Source organism: Palaemon carinicauda, chromosome 26 (assembly GCF_036898095.1).
Source record: "Palaemon carinicauda isolate YSFRI2023 chromosome 26, ASM3689809v2, whole genome shotgun sequence".
Classification (NCBI taxonomy): domain Eukaryota; kingdom Metazoa; phylum Arthropoda; class Malacostraca; order Decapoda; family Palaemonidae; genus Palaemon; species Palaemon carinicauda.
This window is the reverse complement of record NC_090750.1, coordinates 65,707,405-65,733,249: the sequence shown is the minus strand read 5'-3', so window position 1 is coordinate 65,733,249 and position 25,845 is coordinate 65,707,405. Positions and strand designations below refer to the sequence as shown.

Here is a 25,845-nt window from a genome sequence, read left to right as displayed (position 1 = left end):
TTTTATTATATCCAACTTCCGCTTCCTTTCCGATTACAGTAAGAGCTGAATATTGCTGGTTTGATTTCGTGTTTCTAAATTATTTGGTCAAAAGATTGCATAGAGACAGACAAGCTAGATTTAATTTTACCAAATACGTAAAAAATAACTTATAGACAAAAACACAGAAACTAGTGCAAAATTGTCATTTAACCATTATTTGAGAGAAAGTATATGTTTCAATAACTCTCCTCTATTTCAAAACATGTGTTTCTTGAAATACTACGCAGTACTCTAGAAGTTTTATTCCAGCTGTTACCAAGTTGTGGAATGATCTTCCTAATCGGGTGGTTGAATCAGTAGAACTCCAAAAGTTCAAAGTTGGAGCAAATGCTTTTTTGTTGACCAGGCGGACATGAGTCTTTTTATAGTTTATTTATGACATATTTGTTTTTGATGTTGTTGATAGTTTAATATATGACATGTCTGTTTTGACGTTGTTACTGTTTTTAGAATGATTTATTGTTAATTTGTTCTCTTCATTTATTTATTTCCTTATTTCCTTTCCTCACTGGGCTATTTTTCCCTGTTGGAGCCCCTGGGCTTATAGCATCTTGCTTTTCCAACTAGGGTTGTAGCTTTGATAGTAATAATAATAATAATAATAATAATAATAATAATAATAATAATAATAATAACAAGTGAGCAAGTCCTGAACGCGGACATGGTCCTCGTAGAGGACATACCTCCGCCAAGGTGACCTAGAGCGCCATATGTCCTAGAATCATGAATTGATGTGACTTCGACCTTCACATGACCTTGACCTTCACGTGACCTTCAAGTGACCTTGACCTTCACGTGACCTTGACCTTCACATGACCTTGGCTTCAAGTGACCTTGATCTTCAAATGTACTTGACCTTCACGTGACCTTGACCTTCAGGTGACCTTGACCTTCACGTGACCTTGACCTTCACGTGACCTTGACCTTCAAGTGACCTGCTTGACTTTTGACCTTCAAGTGATCTTTGTTCATTTGCCACTGATACTTAATATGACATTGATATAATGCACCAATATGACCTTGACCTTTGACCTTTATAAATTTGAACATCACCCATGGGTTGCGCCTGGACTAGGACTTCCCTGTTGGCTTATGCAAAAGTCAGTGCTTTATTTCTGTCTCTTGATATGGCCACTTATGTCATAGTGACACCAGTGACCCCTGTGACCTTGACCTTGGGGTGACCTTGACCAAAATTTAATCAGTTCTTCCATACACATTGGGGAACTACTTGGCCAAGTTTGAAGTGATTCCGTGTAGAAATGTGGCCTCTACGTTGTCCACAGACAGACAGACAAACAGAGAAACAAACAAACCGAACCGAAAACATACCCTCCTGGCGGAGGTAATAATAAAATAAAAGATGGAGGCTGTACTGTGACTCAAATTTTCCAATTATAACTTATCTAGTTATATTGAATATTGGTGGTTTCCCGCGAGGCGCGAACCAAGGGTAGGGGTATGACGTAGAGTTGCCAGTTTGGCCTTTTTCAGGCTAAACAAAACCTTCAAATTTGGCGTTTTAAAAAAAAATGGTTGGCCTTTAGTAATATGAAAAAAGGCTGGCCTTAAATACTATATATTTGGCCTTTTTCTACTAATGGGTTAGCCTTTTAAAGCTTCAAAGGCTTCTGTTGGTTAGAAGTTGGCCTTTTTCCATTTAGAAAACCTGGCAACCCTGTTGTGACGTCAGAGATTGTTTGTATTGACTAGTTGAGCGGTTCAATGGTTGGGCTCTGTGATCGGATTCTTGGCGTTCATTTGAAATATCCTGGAATTGAGATTTAGCGGTCACTAATCGGTAAGTACGTGTGTAATGCTGTTTTGATAACAGTCTGAAGTTAAGTGTGGAAGAAATTCATGTTTGGATTACTCAAAAATTGTGTTTTCTGTGGCTCTGCGCCAATGTTCGGGTGCTACGGCAGCACCCCCGGCAGGATAGTTATTGATTTTTCGAAGAGATCCTTCCCTTTCCGCAGTTCTTGTTACATTATTTACTAAAGTTTTTTGTGTTCAGAAAAACTGTGATATAACGATTGAACATCTTAAGCTACTGTATTTAACAAGGGTAGGCTATGCTTTTGTTGACGGTAGGCTAAATGTTAAATTGTAGCCCATCATCAGAGGCTTAGGATAGTCAACCTAGTGCAGGAGCTCATTGTAGGAGTTGGTGATTATTTTGGGAAAGTGGAGCCGGAGCTTTTATATATCAGCTGCCAGTTCCTCACGCGTTCATTAAAAATGGACATCAACTAACCTAAATTTCCCCCCCCCCCCAACCTAACCTAACCTACAAGCTGTGTCCTTACCTACTTACCTAATGGGGAGGGGAGCTAATGCCCCTTGTGACCCCCCTTACATTGCCGTATTCTAAGTTAGACATAAAAGTACATATAGGTGGCCGCTATCATACATACACCCCGTGGATTCTTTCTAGAACGAAAAACTGGGAATTTTTCATCCAACTTTCCGTTTGAGGTGTCCATTATACTACAAACTTCCCCTTACTTATTTAGGGTATTTATTGGTATGATGGCCCACCTAATTAACCCTATTTAATCACATTGATCTTTGCTCTGCCATATCTCACTTCGCAACAATTTTACAGCATCTCCGGAGGCCTGTCCCAACGAACTACAAAGGCTCCTCTGTTGTCCATTTTCCTTGCCTCGGACAAGTGGTACATGTAGGGCTACGCACGTTAGCCACGCGGGCAATTATTTGGTAAATTTTTGGTAATCCCACCCATCCATTTTTGCATGAAAAAATATTTTTTCTGTCTTGTATTGTGTTCTGATGCTAATACCTTCCACAAAAGTATTGTTTTCCGATTACCACTATCCAACAGTAATTTGGGAATCCCAGGTGTGATAATGATAATGTTTTGACGCAGTTACTATTTTTAGAATGATAAATTGTTAATTTATTCTCATAATTTATTTATTTCCTTATTTCCTTTCCTCACTGGGCTATTTTTCCCTGTTGGAACCCTTGGGCTTATAGCATCTTGCTTTTCCAACTAGGGTTGTAGCTTGGCTAGTAATAATAATATTAATAATAATAACGAATTATAAAAGAGAATAATTGAAGAAACCAACAAAGCAACAAGATAACCAACAAAAAATATTTTTCATGCAAAAATAGGAGGGAAAACAACACATTATTATTATTATTATTATTATTATTATTATTATTATTATTATTAATTACCAAGCTACAACCCTAGTTGGAAAAGCAGGATGCTATAAGCCCAGGGGCTCCAACTGGGAAAATAGCCCAGTGTGGAAAGGATAAAAGGGAAAATGAAATTTTTTAAGAACAGTAACAACATTAAAGTAAATATCTATAAAATATAAAAACATTAACAAAACAAGAGGATGAGAAATATGATAGAACACCGTGCCTGAGTGTACCCTCAAGCAAGAGAGCTCTACCCAAGACAGTGGAAGACCATGGTACAGAGGTTATGACACTACCCAAGACTAGAGAACAATGCTTTGATTTTGGAGTGTCCCTCTCCTAGAAGAGCTGTTTACCATAGCTAAAGAGTCTCTTCTACCCTTACCAAGAGGAAAGTGGCCACTGAACAGTTACATTGCAGTAACTTTTTGGGTTAAGAAGAATTGTTTGGTAATTTCAGTGGTGTCAGGTGTATGAGGACAAAGGAGAATATGTAAAGAATAGCCCAGACTATTCAGTGAGTGTGTGTGTTTGCAACGGGAAAGTAAACTGTAACCAGAGAGAAGGAGCCAATGTAGTACTGTCTGGCCAGTCAAAGAACCCCATAACACTCTAACAATAGTATCTCAACGGGCCCATTTCCTATCTTACGCAAACTTCTCTTAAATAATTTTATCTAAGTATGTTGGTTAATGAACTAACAATAATTTTTCACATGCTGGTCTCTGCTCCGCCACGGCTCGCTTCGCTCGCAATTAAACATTAGATCACTGCTCCTCAGTTTTGGTAAGCAGTACATACTGCATTACGCGTGTTTGCCAAGTGGGCAAGTATTTTGCCGTATCCTTAGTTTATACTAAACCTTGAATTATATTGATTTACCTTGATAGTCAGAGTTGGAGTCAGAGTACACAAAACCAGGAGTAAAACTTGGCATGACAGTTTGAGATGTCCCACTGGGTTCTGGTTGTTTGGTAAGGCCACTCATATTATGTAAAAATTTCAGCGTTTGTAATAGCTTCGAGTAAAGTAAATTCACAATTTGTACAAAGGGTAGCCGTAACTGAACTAAAGTTTTGTTTAGAGCATACTCCTATTAAAGGACATAGATTCGTAGAGTTAAGAAAAATACAAATTGCTTTAAAAAAACCTTTGTGATTTTTTATATGTAATGGTTTTTTATTTTTTTTTTCTATCTCCTTTTTCAGTTCTTGCAGAATATCAATCTCATTTAATATATTTTCAGGTGGGGACAATGTTGCGTCGAGGAGGAAAACGCATCCGAATGGATGAACCTCCACCTGAATATGATGCTCCGCCAATGACTCCTATGACACCGGCTTCAGAACTTCAGGAGCCATATACACCTTATACTCCTTATACACCCACTGGAGAGACACCTTTGCATCAGTAAGTGAATCAGCAGATAGTTTGTTTATCAAGGACATTTTAAAGAATTTTTTTTGAATCTTGAGAATATCTTGGGTACCATTTTATTATTAGGTTAGGTAGGCATTTCAAACAACTACAAAGTAACTATTTCATTTCTTAGCTCTCTCCTAAGTGCAATTTCATTTTCATCAACAAATTTCCTCATCAGAGTTTCATAATGATTGTACTATTGTTTTCTATAATAAAAACTAAGCCCTTTAATAAACCCAGCAATGCTGATGTGAGTAGAATAACCAAATTTGGTAATATAGTAGTGACTATAAAAAGAATGTAGGACAATATATGTAAATACCTTTAAGATGAAAAGAAATTGTAATAGCCTGGCAGCTTGAGGAGTTTTTGTATTGCAGATTATGGTTATTGCTATTGGAAACATTACCAAAACTAGAGGGGGTACTCAGTAGAGAGCATGCTTTACCATGCCAAGCTGTCTTATTTTGCTCTTAACTCCATTGCGTACTTGTATTATGTATTTTCTTAAAAATCTAATGGATTTACCCTTGAGTCATATTCCATATGTCCACCAAGTTTTGTTGAAATTGGTTCTGTAGTTTTTCCGTAATTTTCACAAATAGAAAATAAACTAAATATTGTAATTTACTCAACGTTTTGATTATTTTCAAAGCGCTGCTGCATAATTGTATTTTGATGTACTTTATCCTAAATGTTGTCCAGCTGTCAACATTTTGGATAAAGTACTGTACATCAAAGTACAAGAATGTAACAGCTGGACATTTTATACAGAGCTAAAGACAGGACCAGGTGGAGGCAATTGACAGCCCACATCGAAGACATGGCACCTGGATAGTTTGATAGATCCCAAATGTTACTGATTCTAACTTGGGTCATTCCCTAACATGACTACCAAATTTGGTAAAACTTAGTCCTGTAGTTTTTGCATAAAGTTGCTCACAAACAAATAAAGTAACTAGAATGGACACTTGGTAGAGCGCATACCCTCACCTATATCATGTTATACATCACAAGATAGGCAATTGAATTATGCACAATTTGGCACTGGTTTCATGCAAATTGGATTAAAAATTTACCATATAGCAAAAAGATGTTTTTGACCTTTTTGTAACCTTGAGCTTTGACCCAGTAATGCTAAAAATCAAATTGTTCTTGGATCAGGGCCAGTCATCCCACCAAATTTCATGAGATTTGATCAAATAGCTTTAAAGTTATGCTAATCATAAACATACAAACATAAATAAATATATACAAGCCTATCAAAACAAAATGTTCGCAATGAAGTTGGCAAAGGTAACAAACAGACAGGGGCGAATACAAATATAGTTCTCCTACATTTCAGTAAAAAGAATAAAACATCTCTTGGGTTACCACTTGGCTATTGATGCAACTCTTATAAAGTTACTGGGCTATTAAGGCAACGATATGAAGTTGCTGGTGCTTCGTGTGTTGAATAGCATACAATTATGCAAGAGGTTCTTAAAAACTATAATAGTGAAACATTTTTAGATTCATTAGATATAGATTGTAGAGAAGTTCTGGGTAATGGTCACTTTGGAAACATGAATAACATGAGGTAATTTTACCCAGAAAGTAAGGTTTCTGACTTCTGCAGACATTTAAACTAGTAATATATTTCAACCCTGAAAGAATTACAAATCTGAAATGTTTGGCACTGGTAGCATTTTGTAGATATAAAGGGAATTCGTTTTTTGGTAGTACTGTACATGTATCTGATATAGGAAAGGAGTATAGAAAAATGTAATGAAAAGCTATGTTATTTATGAAATTAATTTGTTCCTAGTTCCTACATGTAATGCAAACCTGAAACCTTTAATAAGAGTATGACCTCAGTGAAACTGGAACTGTTCATTAAACTTTTAACAAGATAACAATCTGGGTCACCAGTTGGAGGGGAAGCCCCGCCCACCTAACATGTAGAGCAATCTCCATATTTTACCTCGGCCATGCTGTTTGGCATCCTCATCTGGCTGTTTTAATCTTTTGCATTTTCTTGCAATATGAAATGGGTCCTTGCAGTTGCGTTACAGGGATTTTTGAAACAGGGATATGCTGTGTTTCCTGTTAACTGCATTTGTCTGACTATTTCCTGTTTACTTAATGATATTGAATATACTGTACTTGTTCTTGTTAGGTGGCATGTGTATTGCTGTCCTACCCCTTTGCTGTGTGTGGGTCTCTGACATCAGTAACAACTATGTGATCCTAAGGAAGTTTACCTTGGATTTTGGTGGTGCTCTGTCGTGTTCTCTTCCCTTTGCGTGCCATCTTCAGCAACATGATTTTGAAGAAGGCAAACTTCCAGTTCTCTCTCCCCACTGCATCGTCACTGTCTTTTCTAAGAGAAATGTGTAGAAGATGTCATCTGTAGTCCATGAAGTCGTAGCAATATGAATTACATTTGTGTAACTTCTACTGGTACTTTCCCCATGGGAGAGACAGTTGACCAATCTGTTGATGCTCCTCTTTTGGTGGGGTACGATGAAAACTACCCTGATGTCCTAACTTCCTCTTAGCCCTACCTGCAGGGATTCCACAACTCTTATCTCGTCAAGCTGGGCTGCTTTTTAGCATCTCTAAATAAAAAGGTTGTTGTGAGGCACTGCAGAGAGATGCCGGAATATCTGTGCAGATCCTCTGTAGCAGTCTACCAGAAGTGGGCCATCTTTTGCAAATAATGTCGTAGATGGGATCTTCTCCGAGTGGAGCATCTCGACAAGCAATTGCTGATTTTTTAGTCTGTCTTTGCCGGGAGAAGCACCTCTCCGTCATTGCGATAAGGGCCGTTACTCTGCCTTCAGCCAGGTACTCAGATTGAATGGCTTTGACATTTCCACCTCTTGGGAACTGTCCATGCTCCAAGGAGCTTTGAACAGTCTTGTCCTCCAAAGGAACTTCTACCTCCTGAATAGGACGTCACAAAGAGCCCTGGACCAGATGATTCTGATTATACAGTGAGGGGAATAGAGAAGCTGTATACATTTAGGGAGTAAATGATGATGCCTTTTTAATTTTTTTAACAGATCTTGAGAGCCCTTTATAAACCTCTCGAAGGGTGGGCATTAGATTACGATCTGACACTGAGGATTGTGTTCCTGCTTGCCCCGACCTTGGTGAAGAGAGTTGGAGAGTTACTCAGCCTTTTGTGTGCCATTGGTCATATAGAGGGATGGAAGAATATCGCTTTCTCATTTACCCCACAGTTCTAGGTGAGATTACAGAACCCAGCGATTCAGGATCCTAGGTTCAAGACCTCCATCTCCTCTTGTTAGGATGCGTCTAGCAGTCAAGATGATTTGCTGTTTTGTCTTGTGAGGGTGGTCAAGCCGCTAACTCAAAGAACTCAGCGCTTCAGACCCAAGCACCAGTCTTTAACTAAACTCTGGAAGGTTGAGATTGATCCTGGCATGGTTTCGGGAAAATCGTCTGATGCTCCTATGCACTGGATGATGTGAAAGGAGGTGAACCTTTGAAGGGTTAGAGTTCTCTTGCTTGAGAGTACACTCGGGCACACTATGCTATCTAATTTCTCTTTCTCTTGCTTTGTTAAAGTTTATATAATTTATATAGGAGATGTTTATTTTAATGTTGTTACTCTTCTTAAAATATTTTTTTCCTTTCTTCACTGGGCTATTTTCCCTGTTGGAGCCCCTGGGCTTATAGCATCCTGCTTTTCCAACTAGGGTTGTAGCTTATTAAGTAATGATGATAATGTGGGGTAGGCACTCAGTAGGTCGTGTAGTGAAACCAGTTCCTTCATGGGACAGGTAGCACCTCGTTGTAAGGCGGCCATACACTATCATGTATACCTGACAGGTACGCCTGTCAGGTATACCCGACAGTGTATGACGGGAAAAACTAGCCTCTCAGGCAACCTGACAACTGATGAAATTTCGATCAGTTCTGCCTGACAGGCGAGTAAACTTGATGTGCGTGTGGCGGTTTCATCAGGTGTACCTGAACAGGTCTCTCAGCTATTAACAATCATTTGATGTGGACATTTTAATTTTTTTTGGTTACAGCTTTGTAATTTTGATTTATTTTACAGTTGAGTTCCTTTAATCAAGGGAGAACTAAGTGACAGCAACTCATTGTACACTGATTCATTCATGCACAGAAAATTGTTGTAATCAGATGGTTCTTGTCTCAATTCATTGAGAAGTTTGATATTGGTAAAGTTATTTCTTCTTTGCAGCCATTCTTTACACCATTGTTTTCATTTCTTCCGTCTGTTTTTACATTTCTCAAAAACTACAAATAATAAAGAGAGAAAGTACAACTCATCTTCTCGAGAATCCATGGTGAACTGACAAACTTGACAGGTATGCATGATGAGTGTGTGTGCTCCTCGGGTAACTGTTCAGGTGTACCTGTCAGGTGTACATGATAGTGTATGGCCGGCCTTAGATAACCGTTGTAACATACGTTTAGTGTCAAAGGTAAGGAGGAGTCAGTTATTCCTTTCCCCCTCCCCTCTCTCTTGTATTTTGTTTATTTCCTTTTTTTCCTTTCCTCACTGGGCTATTTTTCCTTGTTGGAGCCCTTGGCCTTATAGCATCTTGCTTTTCTAACTAGGGTTATTATAGCTTAGCCTATAGTAATAATAATAATACTGTTGTGTTGCCTGACTGGACTTGAGATGCAGGTAAGCTGTGCACCAGAGCAACTTTTCTTTGCAATTTGGAATCAGTGAAGCATTTTCCTCATTCTCCAAGCAAGGTATACAATGAACCTGGTGTATACACATATCTTAAAATGCCTATACACAGGACAGCATATCCTGTAGGATATAGATTCTTCAATTTACCATTTATGGGAAGGCTTACTCTGACTCCTGTTGCATCCTTAGGTACAGGAAGTTAAGGGGTTGACAGGAGTCCTTAGGACCAAAATTCATTGACCTTTTTTGGGTCAGTTTACCAAGCCTGTTTTGGTCATATGGACATCCCCTCTCCTTATAAGTCTACTATCAAAGGGCAATGATTTGCATCACATGTAGGAAAAAATCTCATATTTCACGTAATTTGTATTCCTAACTATACAAACCTGAGACCTTTAAGTTTCACTGCCTCTTCAGCACCTAAGCCAAAGGTCAAAGTGAAGTTTGCTGTACAATGTCAGGTGGATAGTGGTTCCCAGCCATCTAGTCAACAACAATGTTTACCTTATTAAAAGTTTTAACTGCCGGTTCTAGCTTCGCTAAGGTTATACTCCTTTTAAATATCTTATGTTTATGTATTTAAGAAAAATATAATGTACTTAAACTTTGTGATGGTTGGCATCCTTAATCATTATTATTTTATTTAAATTGTTGAAGTACTGTATATAACACAGTTTTTTAAGTTTTGTTAACAGAAGATATGGACGGTACAGTACTATCTAAAGTTCTTGGATATTGTACTTAAAATTTTGCAATTAGCACGTTTGTCAAAACTGACTGAACATTTTGATACAGATACTTCCCACCAAGGATATGAGGTTTGACATCATCAATGCCCTGAGGTGGCTTTTGGTGTTTTCATAGTGGCCATTGCGCTATTGAATCAATTTTCTTAATGTAAATTCCATATATGATTTGTCTGCTTTTTGAATACTGAAGTGCTTACCTATTCATATTATCTATAAAAATTACTAACCAACTGCAACATTGGGATTAGCATTTGAGACAAGTTTTTAGTCTCCTATACTGGGTGGAAGAACTTGTATATTAAGACAAAAATAGAACTGAAGGAGTTAGAGAATTATGTAAGAAGAGGAAAAAAGCAAGTAAGTGTGGTGATAGTTTAAAGATACAATACAAAGAACTTTTAGTTGGAGAGTGGTCGTATGTGAGGAATGTTTGTCAATAGAGTTTGGTATTAGGTTGGTCTTTATACCAGTTGGTTGGATCTTCATGGAACTGCTTGGTGCTCAATCTCCCTTTCTAATGGAAACCTTTGGTCGTGATCTTGTATAATGATTTATTGTATTCAGAAGTTTAGGAAAATTTAGAACTACTTGAATAAATCATGCATTTTTTTATTTAACCCTTTTACCCCCGGGGTATTTGGAAATTTCCCACCCTTAACCCCCAGGGGGTTATTTTTTCCCAAGCACATTTTGCAGTATATTTTATTTAAATTGCTCTAACAGCCTTAATTTTTGTCATAGAGAGGTCAGGCTGGTCTCATTCTCTTGGAAAATGCCCGAATTTTCTAAAAAAAATTATCAAAAAATATGAAAAACTAATTTTTATAGCATTTTTTTGCATGGACGTACCGGTACGTCCATGGGGGTAAAGGGATGGCTTTTGTGAAACATACCAGTACGTCCTTTTGGGGTAAAAGGGTTAAGGTATTAATTTTTATGAAAAACCCCTAAGACTATCTAAGAAGAAGATAGGATTTTTGTCTTGGTTGTCATGCTGAAAGGCATCATATTACTTGATGACAGCAGGCTATTGAGTATATATTTTTACAAAGACTATGTTCTTTACCAAGAAAGGAACATTTAGCTAAATTTCATCCTCTTTGATTCCGCATTTATTACTTTTCATAAACTGTACTCTACAAAACTTAGAGTTCACAATAACCCAGAGCCCTAGTTATCTCTTTTCATGCTCACTATAATTGAAGAAGTTTTATATGATATATATAGGTCTGTGTAGTGTATTGGGCATCTAATTGACATTTTCAACCTCTAGATCTAGACGTACTACTTTCCTGTAATAATTTGTTTATAATCTAGAGTAATATTCCTTGCGAATGACCATTTCTGATGTAATGTCAGCAACTGTTGCACAGCCTGAAAAGAACATGATGAAAATTATTATTTGTTTTTGTTAAGCAGGAGATTTTTTTAATTTAGAAGGGAAAATTTGTCTTCTGCAATAACTTCAATATTTCCTATTTTGTCTGTTCAGGGGTTTATCATTTTTTTAATATATGGTACTACTGAAAATTGCATTCAAAATCATGGAATTACTGTACTCAGCCAAGAGAGATTTAGTTGATGAAATGAATTATTTGTATGGATTATTTATTTTCATATTCTTATTTTGTAGTTTGGAAGCATCAACTGCACGTATAATATTTTCACAGTAGTGTTTGATTATTTTACCTGAAAGTGCCATAGCTGATTCAAGTTCTTTTTGTAAAATGTCCAGTACTTTGTATGCTCCCTCTTCACCACCACATGCCAAACCCCACAGTAAAGGCCGTCCTAAGAATACCTGAAAATGGATTAAAGTTGAAAGTATGCTAGTCAGTAAGTGTGAGTAGGATACAAGTGTTTTTTTTTTTTTGTATTTTAAACTATACGAAAAATCTATTAAGGCTTTTAAAATAAAAAAAATATGAAATCAAATGAAGCTTTTCGTATGACTTAATTGAAAATTTTAATTTTATGACGTTGAAAATATGACAACTTTTTGAGGAATTTCAAATTAAGCAAATTTTAAAGCTTTTCAGTTTTAAACCTATTAAAGAATTCAAATTCCAACATGTTAGGAATGAACTTTAACCCTAGAAATAAGATAGTCTTTCTGGATTAGTTTTTTGTAGTTTAGTCTTATTTTTATACACCCATTCCATCTATTGTATTTGCATCAGATAAGTTTTACCTTCTGCTGTTTTATATTGGAAAGATTGATTGATAATTTTGAGTTATCAAAGTTTTCCTGTGACTAAATGCAATTGATATTCTTCTGTTATCGAGCTGACTATCATGACAAAGTACATAGCATATCTTCCCCTATTGTGCTCATTAAGTTTTATGAGATACCATTGGTCAGCTTTTGAAGATACAATATCAGAAAGTATAGCCTTAGACTTTTGTGTGTGTGGGTGTGCAGGAATTAAAAAAAGATTAGAAAATAATCCCCTCAAAATTTTAGGTTTCTACCTGTTGTGGTGAGGTAAAATGTTGCTGTTAGCTCCTCTTTGTACTACTGCCTGATTGTATAGTGCTTTTGGTGCCTAGTTTAATATGAATGAACTTATCCTTCAGGACTTTGAAATCACTCTTTTATGGTGATATTTCTTATAATATACTCACTTTACCAGATGACCTGTGAAATTTGTAGGATACGTGCAGTGGAAGTTGTGGCTTGTTAGGCTATATTGTTGCATATTTTTTTATTTTTTTATTTTATATAAGGCTTCTAGTTTTTTTTTAGTTTTAACCCTTTTACCCCCAGGCTATTTGGAAATTTCCAACCCTTAACCCCCAGGGGTTAATTTTTTTCAAGCACATTTTGCAGTATATTTCTTTTAAATTGCTCTAACAGCCTTAATTTTCATCATAGAGAGGTCAGGTTGGTCTCATTCTTTTGGAAAAGGCCTGAAGTTTCTCAAAAATTTATCATAAATATGCAAAAAAAAAAAAAAAATAGCAGTTTTTTGCAAGGACGTGCCGGTACGTCCATGGGGGTAAAGGGATGAGTTTTGTGAAACGTACCAGTACGTCCTTTTGGGGTAAAAGAGTTAACTTTAATATTGTTCAAAGTAAGTCCAGTGTTAAGCTATGCATGTAATTTAGCCTGCTTCACATGAAATTTATGGTAAATAATCCAGTCTCATCTCAATTACGTATTCCAAGGTAATGGTACTTTTCTCTGACTTTTGTATAATAAAGAAGGGAATTTCAGTCTTATTGCTAGTTTATAAGCAGTTCTTACCATTTTTGCTCCAAGGGCCAAAGCTTTGAAGATGTCGGTTCCTTGTGAAAATCCTCCATCCACATATACTTCACATTGTCCATTTACAGCTTTCACAACTTCTGGTAGTGCTTCAATCTGTGAGAACGTCCAACAGAATTTCAGTCTAATTTTTTACATGTATTTTGGTCTGATATTGATCAATATTCTTGACTTATTCTAAGAATTTAAATAATAGTGAGCCACATTTCCCACCATGTAAGTTGCAGTCCAACTTTAGCTGGCATATTTTTTAAAGTACTTTAATGTTTACTAATGGCCATCAATTACAGCACAGTTAAATTAGTAACTGGAGAATGCTAAAAATTTTTTAGAACCAATTATAGTATGTAAGAGAGGTATTAGTAATAAATTTTACTGAAACTATATGTCCAGACCACCATGAGCTAGACTTGTCACAAACGTATATCAACTAGGTTTCAGGGTGATTCCTTATAGGCTATGAAATGCCATTGTTATTTCCATATTTGTAAATTAGTTTACTATATTGTTTTTAATTTTTACTTGCAATTAGGATTTACAAGACTACAGAACAAGTTCTTTAAACTTGAGATATCTGGTGCTAGATTGATAATAGATCTCAGATTCACTTACTGAAGGAGGCACTCCATCCACCTGGCGTGCTCCATGATTTGAGACCCATATAGCTGATGCCCCAGCTTTTAGTCCTAAAACAGCATCTTCTCCGGTTAAAATGCCTTTTAGAACGATGGGTAGATTGGTTATCCTGTGTTTGAGGGGATATAGTTGAATAAGGAATGAAAGTTAAGAATTTTTATTTTAACTTTGTGTTAGCGCTCTCACACCCTCGGAAATATATATTATATGATATAGTTAGCAAAATTTCATACCAATTAGAAATACCTAATGACACACGCACATACTCACTCACTCACTCACTCTGGAAAGATGATTTTACTAAGAGAAATTTGAAAAGAGCAGCTTTTCAGAGCATTGTAATTATTCAAAATCAGATTGACTGAATATGTTAATAACCATCATATTATGTTTTGAAGCATTTGGTGTTTTTTTTTTTTTTTTTTTTTTTTTTTTTTTTTTTTTTTTTTTGCACATTGTGATGTAACTATGTTGTAGAAGTAAAGTTCAGTATGCACATTATTATTACTGTAATATCTTAAATCATATTCATTATAAGAAAGAAAAGTAACTTGTCCGAAATTTTAGATAAGATTAAAGGTTTGCTATTGCATAAAGTCCCTCATTCCCATTAGTAAGAGGTGCAGATGAAACAAACAAACAATTGAACAGCATGTCCGCCAGTCGTCACTCATTTTGAATCACATATATGTTTCATAAGTTAGAGGTAATATATACTTTTGTAGTAGAAGAGTGGTTTGATAATTAATAAAAAAGTAGACCACAATATTATTATCATCATCATTATTACTTGCTAAGCTACAACCCTAGTTGGAAAAGCAGGATGCTATAATGTGAGGGGCTCCAACAGGAAAAATAGCCCAGTGAGGAAAGGAAATAGAGTGAAATTAGTTGTTTGGAGAGTGTTTGCTATCTATCTTACCTTTTTAGCCATTCTACATCACTCCAAGTTAGAGATGGATCAAATAGAGATTTAACATATTCATTTATACCAGACCCACCAGCTGATTTATTCACCAGGTTAGATTTGTCATCATCCGTCTGGAAGTTAGCCATTCTGAAAGAAGAATATTAATTAGGTCATTTCCTTTTTAATTGTTTGAAATGTTAGGGTGGTAACGATTCAGTCAATTGTATTGTTGTATTTGTTATTGGTGCTTAAGTGAAACCCTTTATGTATATCAGTCTTTTTTTAATGACAAATATTATCAGTAGCCCTACATGTGACCAGGGCTGGGGAGTCGGAGTCGATAAAATTCCACCGACTCCGACTCCTCAAAAATGAAATTTTTGCGCTGGAGAAATATTCTCTTTTGATATCCTAAGTCGCATTTTTTCAAAGTCGCTCAAAAAAAGTTCCATATTACCTGCCGTTTTCTTCAACACCCTCTTGAATAAAAGCAGTCACTGGGAAACACATATAGCTCTTGCCATCTCTTATCCATAAGTCAAACCAAAACAATAATATTATACATGCGATCAGCTGTTCTCTCCACGTACGAGTCTCTGGACATTAAAGTTTATTTCATGATTAACTCTTTATTTAATCACCATTAGCCATTTAAAAGGTAGGAGTTGTTACTGATTCATAGTTTTATGCAGCACGTATATGAATAATCTTAGGATTAAGTCATTATTTATATGTAAACATCTCGAAATGACGGGTGTTAAGATTAGAGTTCCGTGTAACCTAGGAAAAGCTGAATCCAAGAAATTACGTGAAATGTTTTCCATAAAACAATTACTGACTAGGCTAGTAGGCTAGCAATGATGAAATGCTATTTTGACTAATAGGCAACATAAAATAAGAAAATTATATTAAAATATTTAATTCTTATTTTTTTTTAAATTGGAATTGGAGTCGTAGTCGGTTCTAAAAAATTATAGGAGTCTGAGTCGGATGTTCAGAGTCCCGACTCCCCAGACCTGCATGTTGGCACTCAAGGCTGATATAAAGTCTAAAATTCTAGTATGTGGAAATGAAGAGATTTGTTACAGTATTGTGAATTGTTTGAATTATAATATTTAAGGATAAGAAAGGAAGTAGATATGGTAATTTTGGGGAAGGGGAAAGAGTGGAAGGAGTTTGTTTTATGGGAAGAGATAAAAAGATTTCTTTAAGAATATGCAGTTTTTGAGCCTAGGGGAAAATAATATATCATCATCAGATCTCTTACTTCATTTAAATCTTTTATTCCCTAGAACCTTTTGTTGATTCATTTATGTTGTTAAAATATGAATAGATTGCACTTTTAAAAGGATCTCAGTATTTATTTAAAGTGATTTTATATATAGTACTGTGCCTGCCTCTGACCGTACTAAAGATCTTATACTGTATAAGTTTTTTGATATATTGTAGCACAAACACTTGCCCAATACATCTTTGAGGTACAGTATATTCTGCTTTTGTTATGACAATTTTATTTCATGACTTTATTCAACAGTACTCTGTCAAATTCCTTCTTGAGATCCTCGAATATAATTATTTCATGATTGTATTGTGATTTTGTTTAGGTGTTTCATTATCTAGGAAGTCTTCAAGGTTTTAGAACATTGCCATATTTCAGCTTTGTCAGTCTCATATATCCTCTCGAGATGTCATATTCTCTTATGCAGTTGTTTTGAGGTAGGATTTTGTAAAGGAATAGATTAAATAACTAAGATCTGGGGTATTATCTAATACTGTATAAAGATAATTGAAGGTCTTGCTTACACTAAATAACTAAGGTTAGAGGTATTGCTTACCAAGAGTGCTTTAGGTTTATTTTGGTTTTGACTAGTAGATGATACAATAGTTGGTTGTAACATCTTGGTATACATATCTATCTATTCAGCTTGTAAAATTTTTTAGTACTGTATTTGCTTACCATTTACAGAACTGTTAGATTTTATATAATAGAAATAGAACTTAAACTCTGGAAGTAACTTTGAAATATATAGAAATTTGTCTTACCTTAAATGTGGTGGAAGGGTAAATTTATTTCTCACATCTGCTCTGCGTATTCCAAATTCTGGAGCATCAACTGTCAACACTAGTGCAGTGTATCCAGCTGCCTCTGCTCTTTTCACCAAGCTTGATGTCACACCTCTGGTTTTTGCATGAAAAAATTTTAAGCTTAAATGTTGCTGTAAATAGTAGAAATTACAAAATAAGTTTCTGATACAATAGAATTAAATGAAAGTAAACAGGGCTTTGGTTTGACTAAATGTTAAATACAATGAAAATTTTGAGAATGAGTTGCATTTCATCATAAACAGTCATAAATGGGCATTACAAAATGCTGTAGTTTCACGCTGTTGTTTATTAATTCTGTGCTATCATTTATCCACATATAGGACAATCATTATCCAGCTGAAGCAATATATCAACTATATGTTCTTTAGTAAAATAATTACTGCATTTTTTCTCCTTAAGGATACTGTAAAAGGGCCATGAATCTTGGAACTACAGTACAGTACAGTTTAATTGAATAAATTGCAGTAGAGTATTTCCAAATGTTTGTGATGATGAAAAACAGTAAAATCTAATCTGCTGAGTTGACTATAACTGTTGATCAATTGATACTATTATAAAAAAAAATGTATGATGATAATTCACTTAACTGTGGCTGCTAAACTGGAAGCACTGGTAAAATCTTTTATACCGTGCGGCATTACATCAGGACTTGGTAGTATAGGCTGCTGTAAACTTGTGATTCAAGTAAAGATAATGTTGGGCCAAAGACTAAAACTTGCTCTGATTGTTACTTAGTTTTTTTTTTTTTCATGCATTTTCACTGTTAACTTCAGACTAGTTTAATCCTTATACTGTGCCCTTATTCCCTTATTCTGCATTATCCACTCTGACTTTTAGAGTATTCAACTAAATTATTTCTGTTGAATTTATTTAATACCAAAGGTGAAAAAATGTCTCCCGTTCTTCCTTTTTTTTCTCTTTTTCATTTATCTTCTAATAGTTTTTACTGTTCATCTCTCTGTTTATTGTTTATACCCTCCATTACTGTAGTCCGTATTATCTTTATTCCCTCTCTCATTCCTTCTCATCCTTATTCCATTTTATTCAGTATTTTCAAGTATATTTTAACCATTTGTTTAATGCATATTTTGTATAGACATAATTGTTCCATAAAATTGTATCTAAATTTGTTTCCCCATGTCTTTTCTAAAACAAAGTCAGACTTTGCTGAACCCTTTCGCGCTTGACTGAGCACATATAATGATATGTTGTTTGTTGAACAAATAATTCTGTATAACTTTATTATAAAACAAAAAATTACTTTTATTAAAAAAGGACACTTTATAGATGTAACATGAAAACATGAAATATGTTCATCTCTACATGTCAAATTTTTACTTTCTAGTAAAACATTGCAGTCAGAACTTAACAGTCAGATGAAAATGTCGATGGTGATATTATGTTACTTAATAAGCTAACAGCCTGTATTGGCAGATATAGTTTTGGTTTGTCTGTGGTGTTTAATTTCCATTGCGAAAATTTTTATACTCTTAAAGAGCTTTCTTTAAAATTATATATATAATTTATATATATATATATATATATATATATATATATATATATATATATATATTTTTTTTTATACAAATCAGAAACTTATCAAATTATCAGATATATATATATATATATATATATATATATATATATATATATATATATATATATATATATATATATATATATATATATATATATATATATATATATATATATACTGTATATATATATACTGTATATATATATACTGTATATATATATATATATATATATATATATATATATATATATATATATATATATATATATATATATATATATATATATATATATATATATATATTTTCTCTTTTATACAAATCAGAAACTTATCAAGTTATCAGAAATGTTATATAAATTCTAACTTTACTAATTCTCAACCTGAAATAACATATTTATGTACTGTAAAGGAAAATTATTTAATCTTACGATGAAATAATAATAGTCTTACAACTATTCTTTCTTTATTGTACTGTACTGCTTTATTATTACTTTACTGTAAAGTACATTACTGGCTGTAGTGTATTTTACATTTAAAGTAAGATAAAATTTCTTAAGTAGATACAGTATTTAGAAGTTGAGGAAAAACATCCTTTGAGTTGATTTCACATACTGTATCTATAAAATTTCACAAGGACAGCAGATAAGGTTTTATTGTATCAGTATGTTCGTGGGGGACAGAAATCAAACGCATGCAGTGATGCTGATTAAGCAGAAGATACAGTTCTTGTCAGAATTGCTATCTCGTTTGTGTCTCATTGGAGTTACAAACAAGGGCTTTTTTTCCTTGAAAATCAGGAAATCATACAAAAAAATTATTTAGCCTAGTCTTTCGGCATTTCCCCTTAACTAAGACGACAATCTTTTACAAGGTCGTTCACTAGCTGAACAAATTTCTTTTTAAGTGGAACTGTTTTCAAAATCTTAATTTGAATCACACTTTTGTCCCTTGCACTTGACACAAACAGAAATAACCATCATTATCACCTAGCAGGTGATACATGAAAGGAAAAGATATCTTTCTTGCAGAAGTCTTTGAAATCACAGAAATCAGTGTTTGCTAAGAAATAAATTCCTTGAAAAACCCTCACATGAATGCAGTACAAATCAAGAACACAACTTCTAATTAATCTAAAAGGATTAGTAGCAAGATTATAAAAATCTCCCTAATTCATTAAATCACAATCTGGAGTGCAGATAGAGTGCCTACCCATAAACCTGTTGACAAGAGAAAAGAAAGAAAAAGGCGATATGATGTACCCACTTGCAATTATTGTCAGTCACTGGCATATAATCATTTACTCAACTAGGGAGCTGGAGCTATTACAAGGAAAATAGATATGAAGTTTTGGTTTAATTTTGATAATATTTTATCAGCCTTGAAAGAATTAATATGATCATTGGTGAGTGCAGTATAGAAATAATTAATGTTATTTTTAAAAATTCCATTTTATCATGCGTGATCAAGTACAGGTGGTATGCGCACCATCGAGTTTTAGTATGCCACCGAATAAGGTCTATTGCAATATGGTTAGCTTTTGATTTTTGATAGATTTCAAGGTAAGATTATTTGAACTTGATAATGACACCAGGGACAACATTTATACCATACAATATTATAAAAAATGAACGCACAGGGAGCAACGAAATAAAGATATTACTATTCTCATGAGTGGTTAGTATCTGATTTAGTGACTCCTTAGATCTTCAGGGGTTAACCCTTTTACCCCCAGGCTATTTGGAAGTTTCCAACCCTTAATTCCCAGGGGGTTATTTTTTTCCCAGCACATTTTGCAGTATATATTTTTTTAAATTGCTCTAACAGCCTTAATTTTTGTCATAGAGAGGTCAGGTTGGTCTCATTCTCTTGGAAAATGCCTGAATTTTCTCAAAAAATTATCAAAAATATGAAGAAAAAAAAATTTATAGCATTTTTTTGCTAGGACGTACCGGTACGTCCATGGGGGTAAAGGGATGGCTTTTGTGAAATGTACCAGTACGTACTTTGGGGGTAAAAGGGTTAATAACATGGTTTGCAGACTATAAAAATAACTAAGGTCTGTAGTTAGTCTGCTTCATAAACCTCCTGGATTTTAAAGGATCAATTTCCTTTGTTGAAAGTAGCATACAGCACATGCATATTTCTTACCTGTCCTTATAGATGTATAACTGGAAGAAGCGAAGAGTGTTTGGAGAGTTCTCTGCAATTTCTTCAATGCTGCTTGTTGCAATTGTGCTAAGGGTAAATGCTGTTTGAATTCTTGCTGCAGCTGACGACAAATAAATAGCAAATTATAACTAAAGTACTGAGGGATGGGAACAGCCTCTCTTTGGAATGTTTAATGTGTACTTCAATATAGGTTTTGATTGGGTTGTCATACTGTTATTTAAAATGTTAGCAAAATTATAGAAATACTGTGATGTTTAGTCTCTTCATACAAAGGGTTTATACAGTTTTTTTAATCTTAATAGTTACACAATAATGTTTAATAAACTACTAACAGTTTGTAATTGTTTTGTGTTAGACTTAATCGCTTACTGAACTATTCTGAAATAGGAAGTTTAAACGTGAGATGAGCCACAGGTATTACTCTCCTAAGTATGAGAGTTGATTGTTATGCTATTGTACCAATACTGTGCAAAAGATGAGAGTGACAGTGCTTTAATAGACAAATTGATTTTACTAATATAGGTACCTGTATTTCAATTGTTTGTACAGTTAAGTCCTTTACAAAAGGTCAAGATCTATTCAAAGAGTTGGTTCTGAAGTTGAAAGTTCTTAACCCTTTGATCTTGGTCGTGACAAATCGGTCAGACTCGTGACTTTTGGCAAGGACAAACATTCTTACTGTGAGCATTGACATCATGTGTCAACCTACTTATGTTGACTTTTCATACCGTAACTAACAAGGGAATAACGATATAAAGAAACTGAAAATTACATTAGAAAGTTGATTAGATTTTCTATATAGGACTTATGGTTACATTTCACCAGAGGTTTAAATTTCATGATTAACTGGAGTATCCAGCTCCCAACCCTCATCTGCCTAATCTACGTTTGTTTACAGTCTGCTATAGTCCATTTCTTTTAGCGATGCATATTTGCACCGACTCGCAGCGGTGCCCTTTTAGCTCGGAAAAGTTTCCGGATCGCTGATTGGTTGGACGAGATAATTCCAACCAATCAGCGATCACGAAACTTTTCCTAGCTAAAAGGGCACCTCTGCGAGTCGGTGCAAATATGCATCGCTAAAAGAAATGGACTATAGGTTTTATAACTTAGGTTGTTAACCTACATATGTTTCATGAATTCCAACACATCTTTTCCGCGTGAATAAAATACTTTCAAAAGAAATTAAAACTTTTTTTTTCTTTTCTGCGCACACAGGTTCTTATCTCTGAAAGTTTGTAAATAGAATGTTCTTATTTTGGGGAATTAATGTACAGACAGTATAATGTATAGCTTATGTTGTTTGCATAAACTTTCATTACCTTTGGCAGTGGCATTTTCTCCTTCAGAAGTAGCCATTTTTTGCATTGCTGTTGGTGCGACGCCAAAAGGAACATTTACCTTGTGTCCCAAAATGCTGGTTTTTAAGTTTCGGTTTGAGACATCTCTAAGGAATCGAGGCCTGATGTACCATCTGCATGATTAGACATTAGTGCTAATTGCTTTTATAGTTGTGGAGAATATTAGTTTAACCCTTTTACCCCAAAATGACGTACTGGTACGTTTCACAAAAGCCATCCCTTTACCCCCATGGACGTACCGGTATGTCCTTGCAAAAAAATGCTATAAATTTTTTTTTTCATATTTTTGAAAATATGCTGAGAAAATTCAGGCATTTTCCAAGCGAATGAGACCAACCTGACCTCTCTATGTCAAAAATTAAGGCTGTTAGAGCAATTAAAAAAATATATACTGCAAAATGTGCTGGGAAAAAAATAACCCCCGGGGGGTTAAGGGTTGGAAATTTCCAAATAGCCTAGGGGTAAAAGGGTTAATAGGATAGGTAATTATTTTTATCATTTAGAATAAGTTGAAGCTATTACCACTTTAATCGGGTACAGTACTCTACTATCTTTAGTGAATGTATGAATGAAGCAAGAATGATTGACATTCTATCTTAAAAAAGTACCTATTAATGGCCTCTTTGTTTTCACGAAGAGTTATTTCTTGTGTTGCTCCAGATCGGTAGTAATCAAGTGCATTCTGTGGTAAAAGTATTTGTGCCGCTTTCTCAAAGTCGCTTACGCAGACGAGTTTAGGGTCCATGGTATTTGGTCCTCAAATCTAGGTCTCTGTATGTGGTTGTATATTCTTGACACTGGAAGAGAGGTGTTTTAGGTCATATTGGTTATTGACTTGACAAGATGAATACCATACTCTATATCAAAGAGTAGTACTTTTTCCATAAACTATAGGGTGGTAGATGATTGGGAGGCAGGAAATGTTTTGCATTTTATCCAAACATTATTTTGAATGGGAATTTTTCACTGTTGGTTAAATGAAGAACGCATTGTTATTTACTCAATCCGACAGGTGGTATAGAAACTGACAACTAATGGTAAAGGACTTTATGGGAAATTTATTCAGCCAAGTCTCTAATGTGAGTTTATAGAAAGGGGAAAAAAAAGTAATGAATTTTGTTAATTATCATGGTTAGTATGCCTTTGGTAATTGCTATTACTTAAAGTCTGCATGCAACTTTTTATTCAGTATGATCAAATAGTTGTTATTTTCCTGATTTCTAACAAAGAACGACTAATAATCTCAGCAAGGACTTTAGCCCCCATAAGATACATGCCTAACTCCCAAATATTTCCTGCCATGTCTTATGCATAGTTCTAGTGAAATTTCATAAAAGTTGGACACTCAACCTATTGCATGATCCTCCTGTCAAACACATACAAACATTGAAGTAGATCCACAAACAAATCAAACCATAATTGTAACTTTCTTGGGGTAGGGAAAACAAAAAAATTGCAGTTTAACTATTACATAAGACTATTGCTTACTAATGTTGTACATACGTGTGTGCAGTGTAGAATCTACACACATATTACAGGTTTGAGCTGCTGTTGTCAAGGCTGTTATTGAAAGCCATAATGTCAAGACTAAAATGAATAAGCTTCACTTAATGCTTCTTCAAGATATTTTTTGGAGTAGAATAACATTCAGGGAATATTTCAAGAGGTTTTGTTACATAACATTTTTTTATTGTGGATTTTGACAATTTTTTTGTTAGGATATACATTATTAGCTTTGTATGTATATGTCCTTTTTGTTTTAATTGTGAGATAGTCTGTAGTGTAGCAGAGAAGCTATACTGTATTTGAAACTTGAGTACCCTGAATTTTTAATGTCTAAAGATACTGATACTTAATGAATGTTTCTTTAAAGTAACATGCATATTTTGTAAGAATAGAATAAAAAAAAATAATGCTTTTCAGGATTACATAGGTTTTGAAACACAGCACATGATAATACAGTACATGCATTATGTAACTTTTACATTTTACAAATGAGCTTAAAAGATATATAACTTACAGTGTCCAGTTACTACCACAGTAGCCAGCTGACTGTTCCCAAATCTTCACTTGGGCAGGGAGCACAGTGTATCAAGGTCACTGAGTTGCCAGGCAGTGTTTTTTGTTGTTTTCCCAATCTGTGTCAGTTTTTATCTGGAGGTATTGGTATACTGATATATATATATATATATATATATATATATATATATATATATATATATATATATATATATATATATATATATATATATCTATCTATCTATATATATATATGTATATATATATCTGTATATATATGTATATATATATATCTATATATATATCTATATATATATATATATATATATATATATATATATATATATATATATATATATATATATCTATATATATATATATCTATATATATATATATATATATATATATATATATATATATATATATATATCTATATATATATATATATATATATATCTATATATATATATATATATATATATATATATATATATATATATATATATATATATATATATATATATATATATATACATACATACATACATATATATATATATATATATATATATATATATATATATATATATATATATATATATATATATATATATATATATATATATATACATGTATATTAGAATTTTTTTAATACTAATTTTGATGAATATTTGGTTAGTACACATCAGCATGTATAGATTAAAGAAATATATAGCCATGTCTTTATTACAAACTCATAGTAAGGAAAATATTAGGTTGTAAAATAGGGAATTCTGCCTCTTGTGGTATTGGTGTTTGTAGGTGTTCATTTATTTTATAAATTTTAATATTAGTCATTCCTGTTAAGGTGTCTACATACTTGCTTGATTATGATATTGCAAAAATAGACGTTTTAAGAATGTTCTATAAGAGATAGTATATTGTAGACAATTTCAATTTTATAAAGGCTTATTTTCTGAGACTTGAAACTCAGTCTTAATTTATTGCTCATATTTCTTGCTCTGTGAGGGGTAGTAAGGTTTCTTTGTAGATCCGTTGAAAAACTAAGAATATTTGATCATTTTGCATTCATCAATGATGAATATACATACTCTTAGTTGAAAAAGAAGTGCTATGCTGAAATCATAAAGGTACTAGCGGGGAAAACAGCTCACAATGGAAGAAGGAAAAATTTAGCATTAAAGAATGAACTACAAAAGAAAAAACTTAATAAGACAAAAATGTTTATAGGATAAATAACAAAGAAACATAAATAGGATAACATCCAAAGAAAGAACAGTGGCGGTTTTAGAAATTAAGATAAAAGATGAAGATAAAGATAGGGGTAAGGCAACCTCTTCAAAAACCACCTGGTATCCTTGTCCCTTCTATTAAATATTTTAACTCTACTTGGTTGTTGATCTTCCTGTTAATGCTGTATGGAATTGTTCTGGTGATTACAGTCTCTCTTGAAGGTATTTCTTACATTGTACTTGTACTGAAGACTTTTAGCAGCACCCCTTCATTGCTTTTAGCCTTATTCGTCTTTTCATTTCACCATCAACCCTTTTACCCCCAAAGGACGTACTGGTACGTTTCACAAAAGCCATCCCTTTACCCCCATGGACGTACCGGTACGTCCTCGCAAAAAAATGCTATAAAATTTTTTATTTTCATATTTTTGATAATTTTTTGAGAAAATTCAGACATTTTCCAAGAGAATGAGACCAACCTGACCTCTCTATGACAAAAATTAAGGCTGTTAGAGCAATTTAAAAAAAA

At 33.9% G+C, this 25,845-nt stretch overlaps 2 protein-coding genes across 3 annotated transcripts in view; one reads left to right on the top strand and one right to left on the bottom strand.

Annotated features, from left to right (window-relative positions):
- The first annotated feature begins 1,719 nt into the window (after positions 1 to 1,719).
- SA1 (stromal antigen) overlaps positions 1,720 to 25,845 on the top strand; it is a 156,283-nt gene continuing 132,157 nt past the window's right edge. For both annotated transcript variants that reach the window (XM_068349695.1, XM_068349696.1), the window contains exons 1-2: positions 1,720 to 1,843; positions 4,469 to 4,632. In XM_068349695.1, the coding sequence (XP_068205796.1) occupies positions 4,478 to 4,632 (155 nt within the window). In that variant the 5' untranslated portion in view covers positions 1,720 to 1,843; positions 4,469 to 4,477. The remainder of the gene's footprint in view (positions 1,844 to 4,468; positions 4,633 to 25,845) is intronic.
- Positions 10,996 to 24,137, bottom strand: Hao (Hydroxyacid oxidase). Its single transcript, XM_068349697.1, has 10 exons — positions 24,085 to 24,137; positions 22,673 to 22,861; positions 22,026 to 22,177; positions 20,683 to 20,803; positions 16,935 to 17,069; positions 14,904 to 15,038; positions 13,958 to 14,090; positions 13,325 to 13,441; positions 11,767 to 11,878; positions 10,996 to 11,451 (listed from the first exon to the last, which is right to left on the bottom strand). The coding sequence occupies exons 2-10, from the start codon at positions 22,807 to 22,809 to the stop codon at positions 11,384 to 11,386; spliced, it is 1,110 nt and encodes a 369-aa protein (XP_068205798.1). The 5' UTR covers positions 22,810 to 22,861; positions 24,085 to 24,137; the 3' UTR covers positions 10,996 to 11,383.

Coding starts and splice junctions, on each gene's coding strand:
- Hao (XM_068349697.1), bottom strand. CDS start 22,809: ATGGACCCTAAACTCGTCTGCGTAAGCGACTTTGAGAAAGCGGCACAA. Junction 11,879..13,324: donor TGGCCCTTGGAGCAAAAATG/GTAAGAACTGCT, acceptor ATCCATTTTCAG/GTATTCTTAGGACGGCCTTT. Junction 11,452..11,766: donor ATCAGCTATGGCACTTTCAG/GTAAAATAATCA, acceptor TGTTCTTTTCAG/GCTGTGCAACAGTTGCTGAC.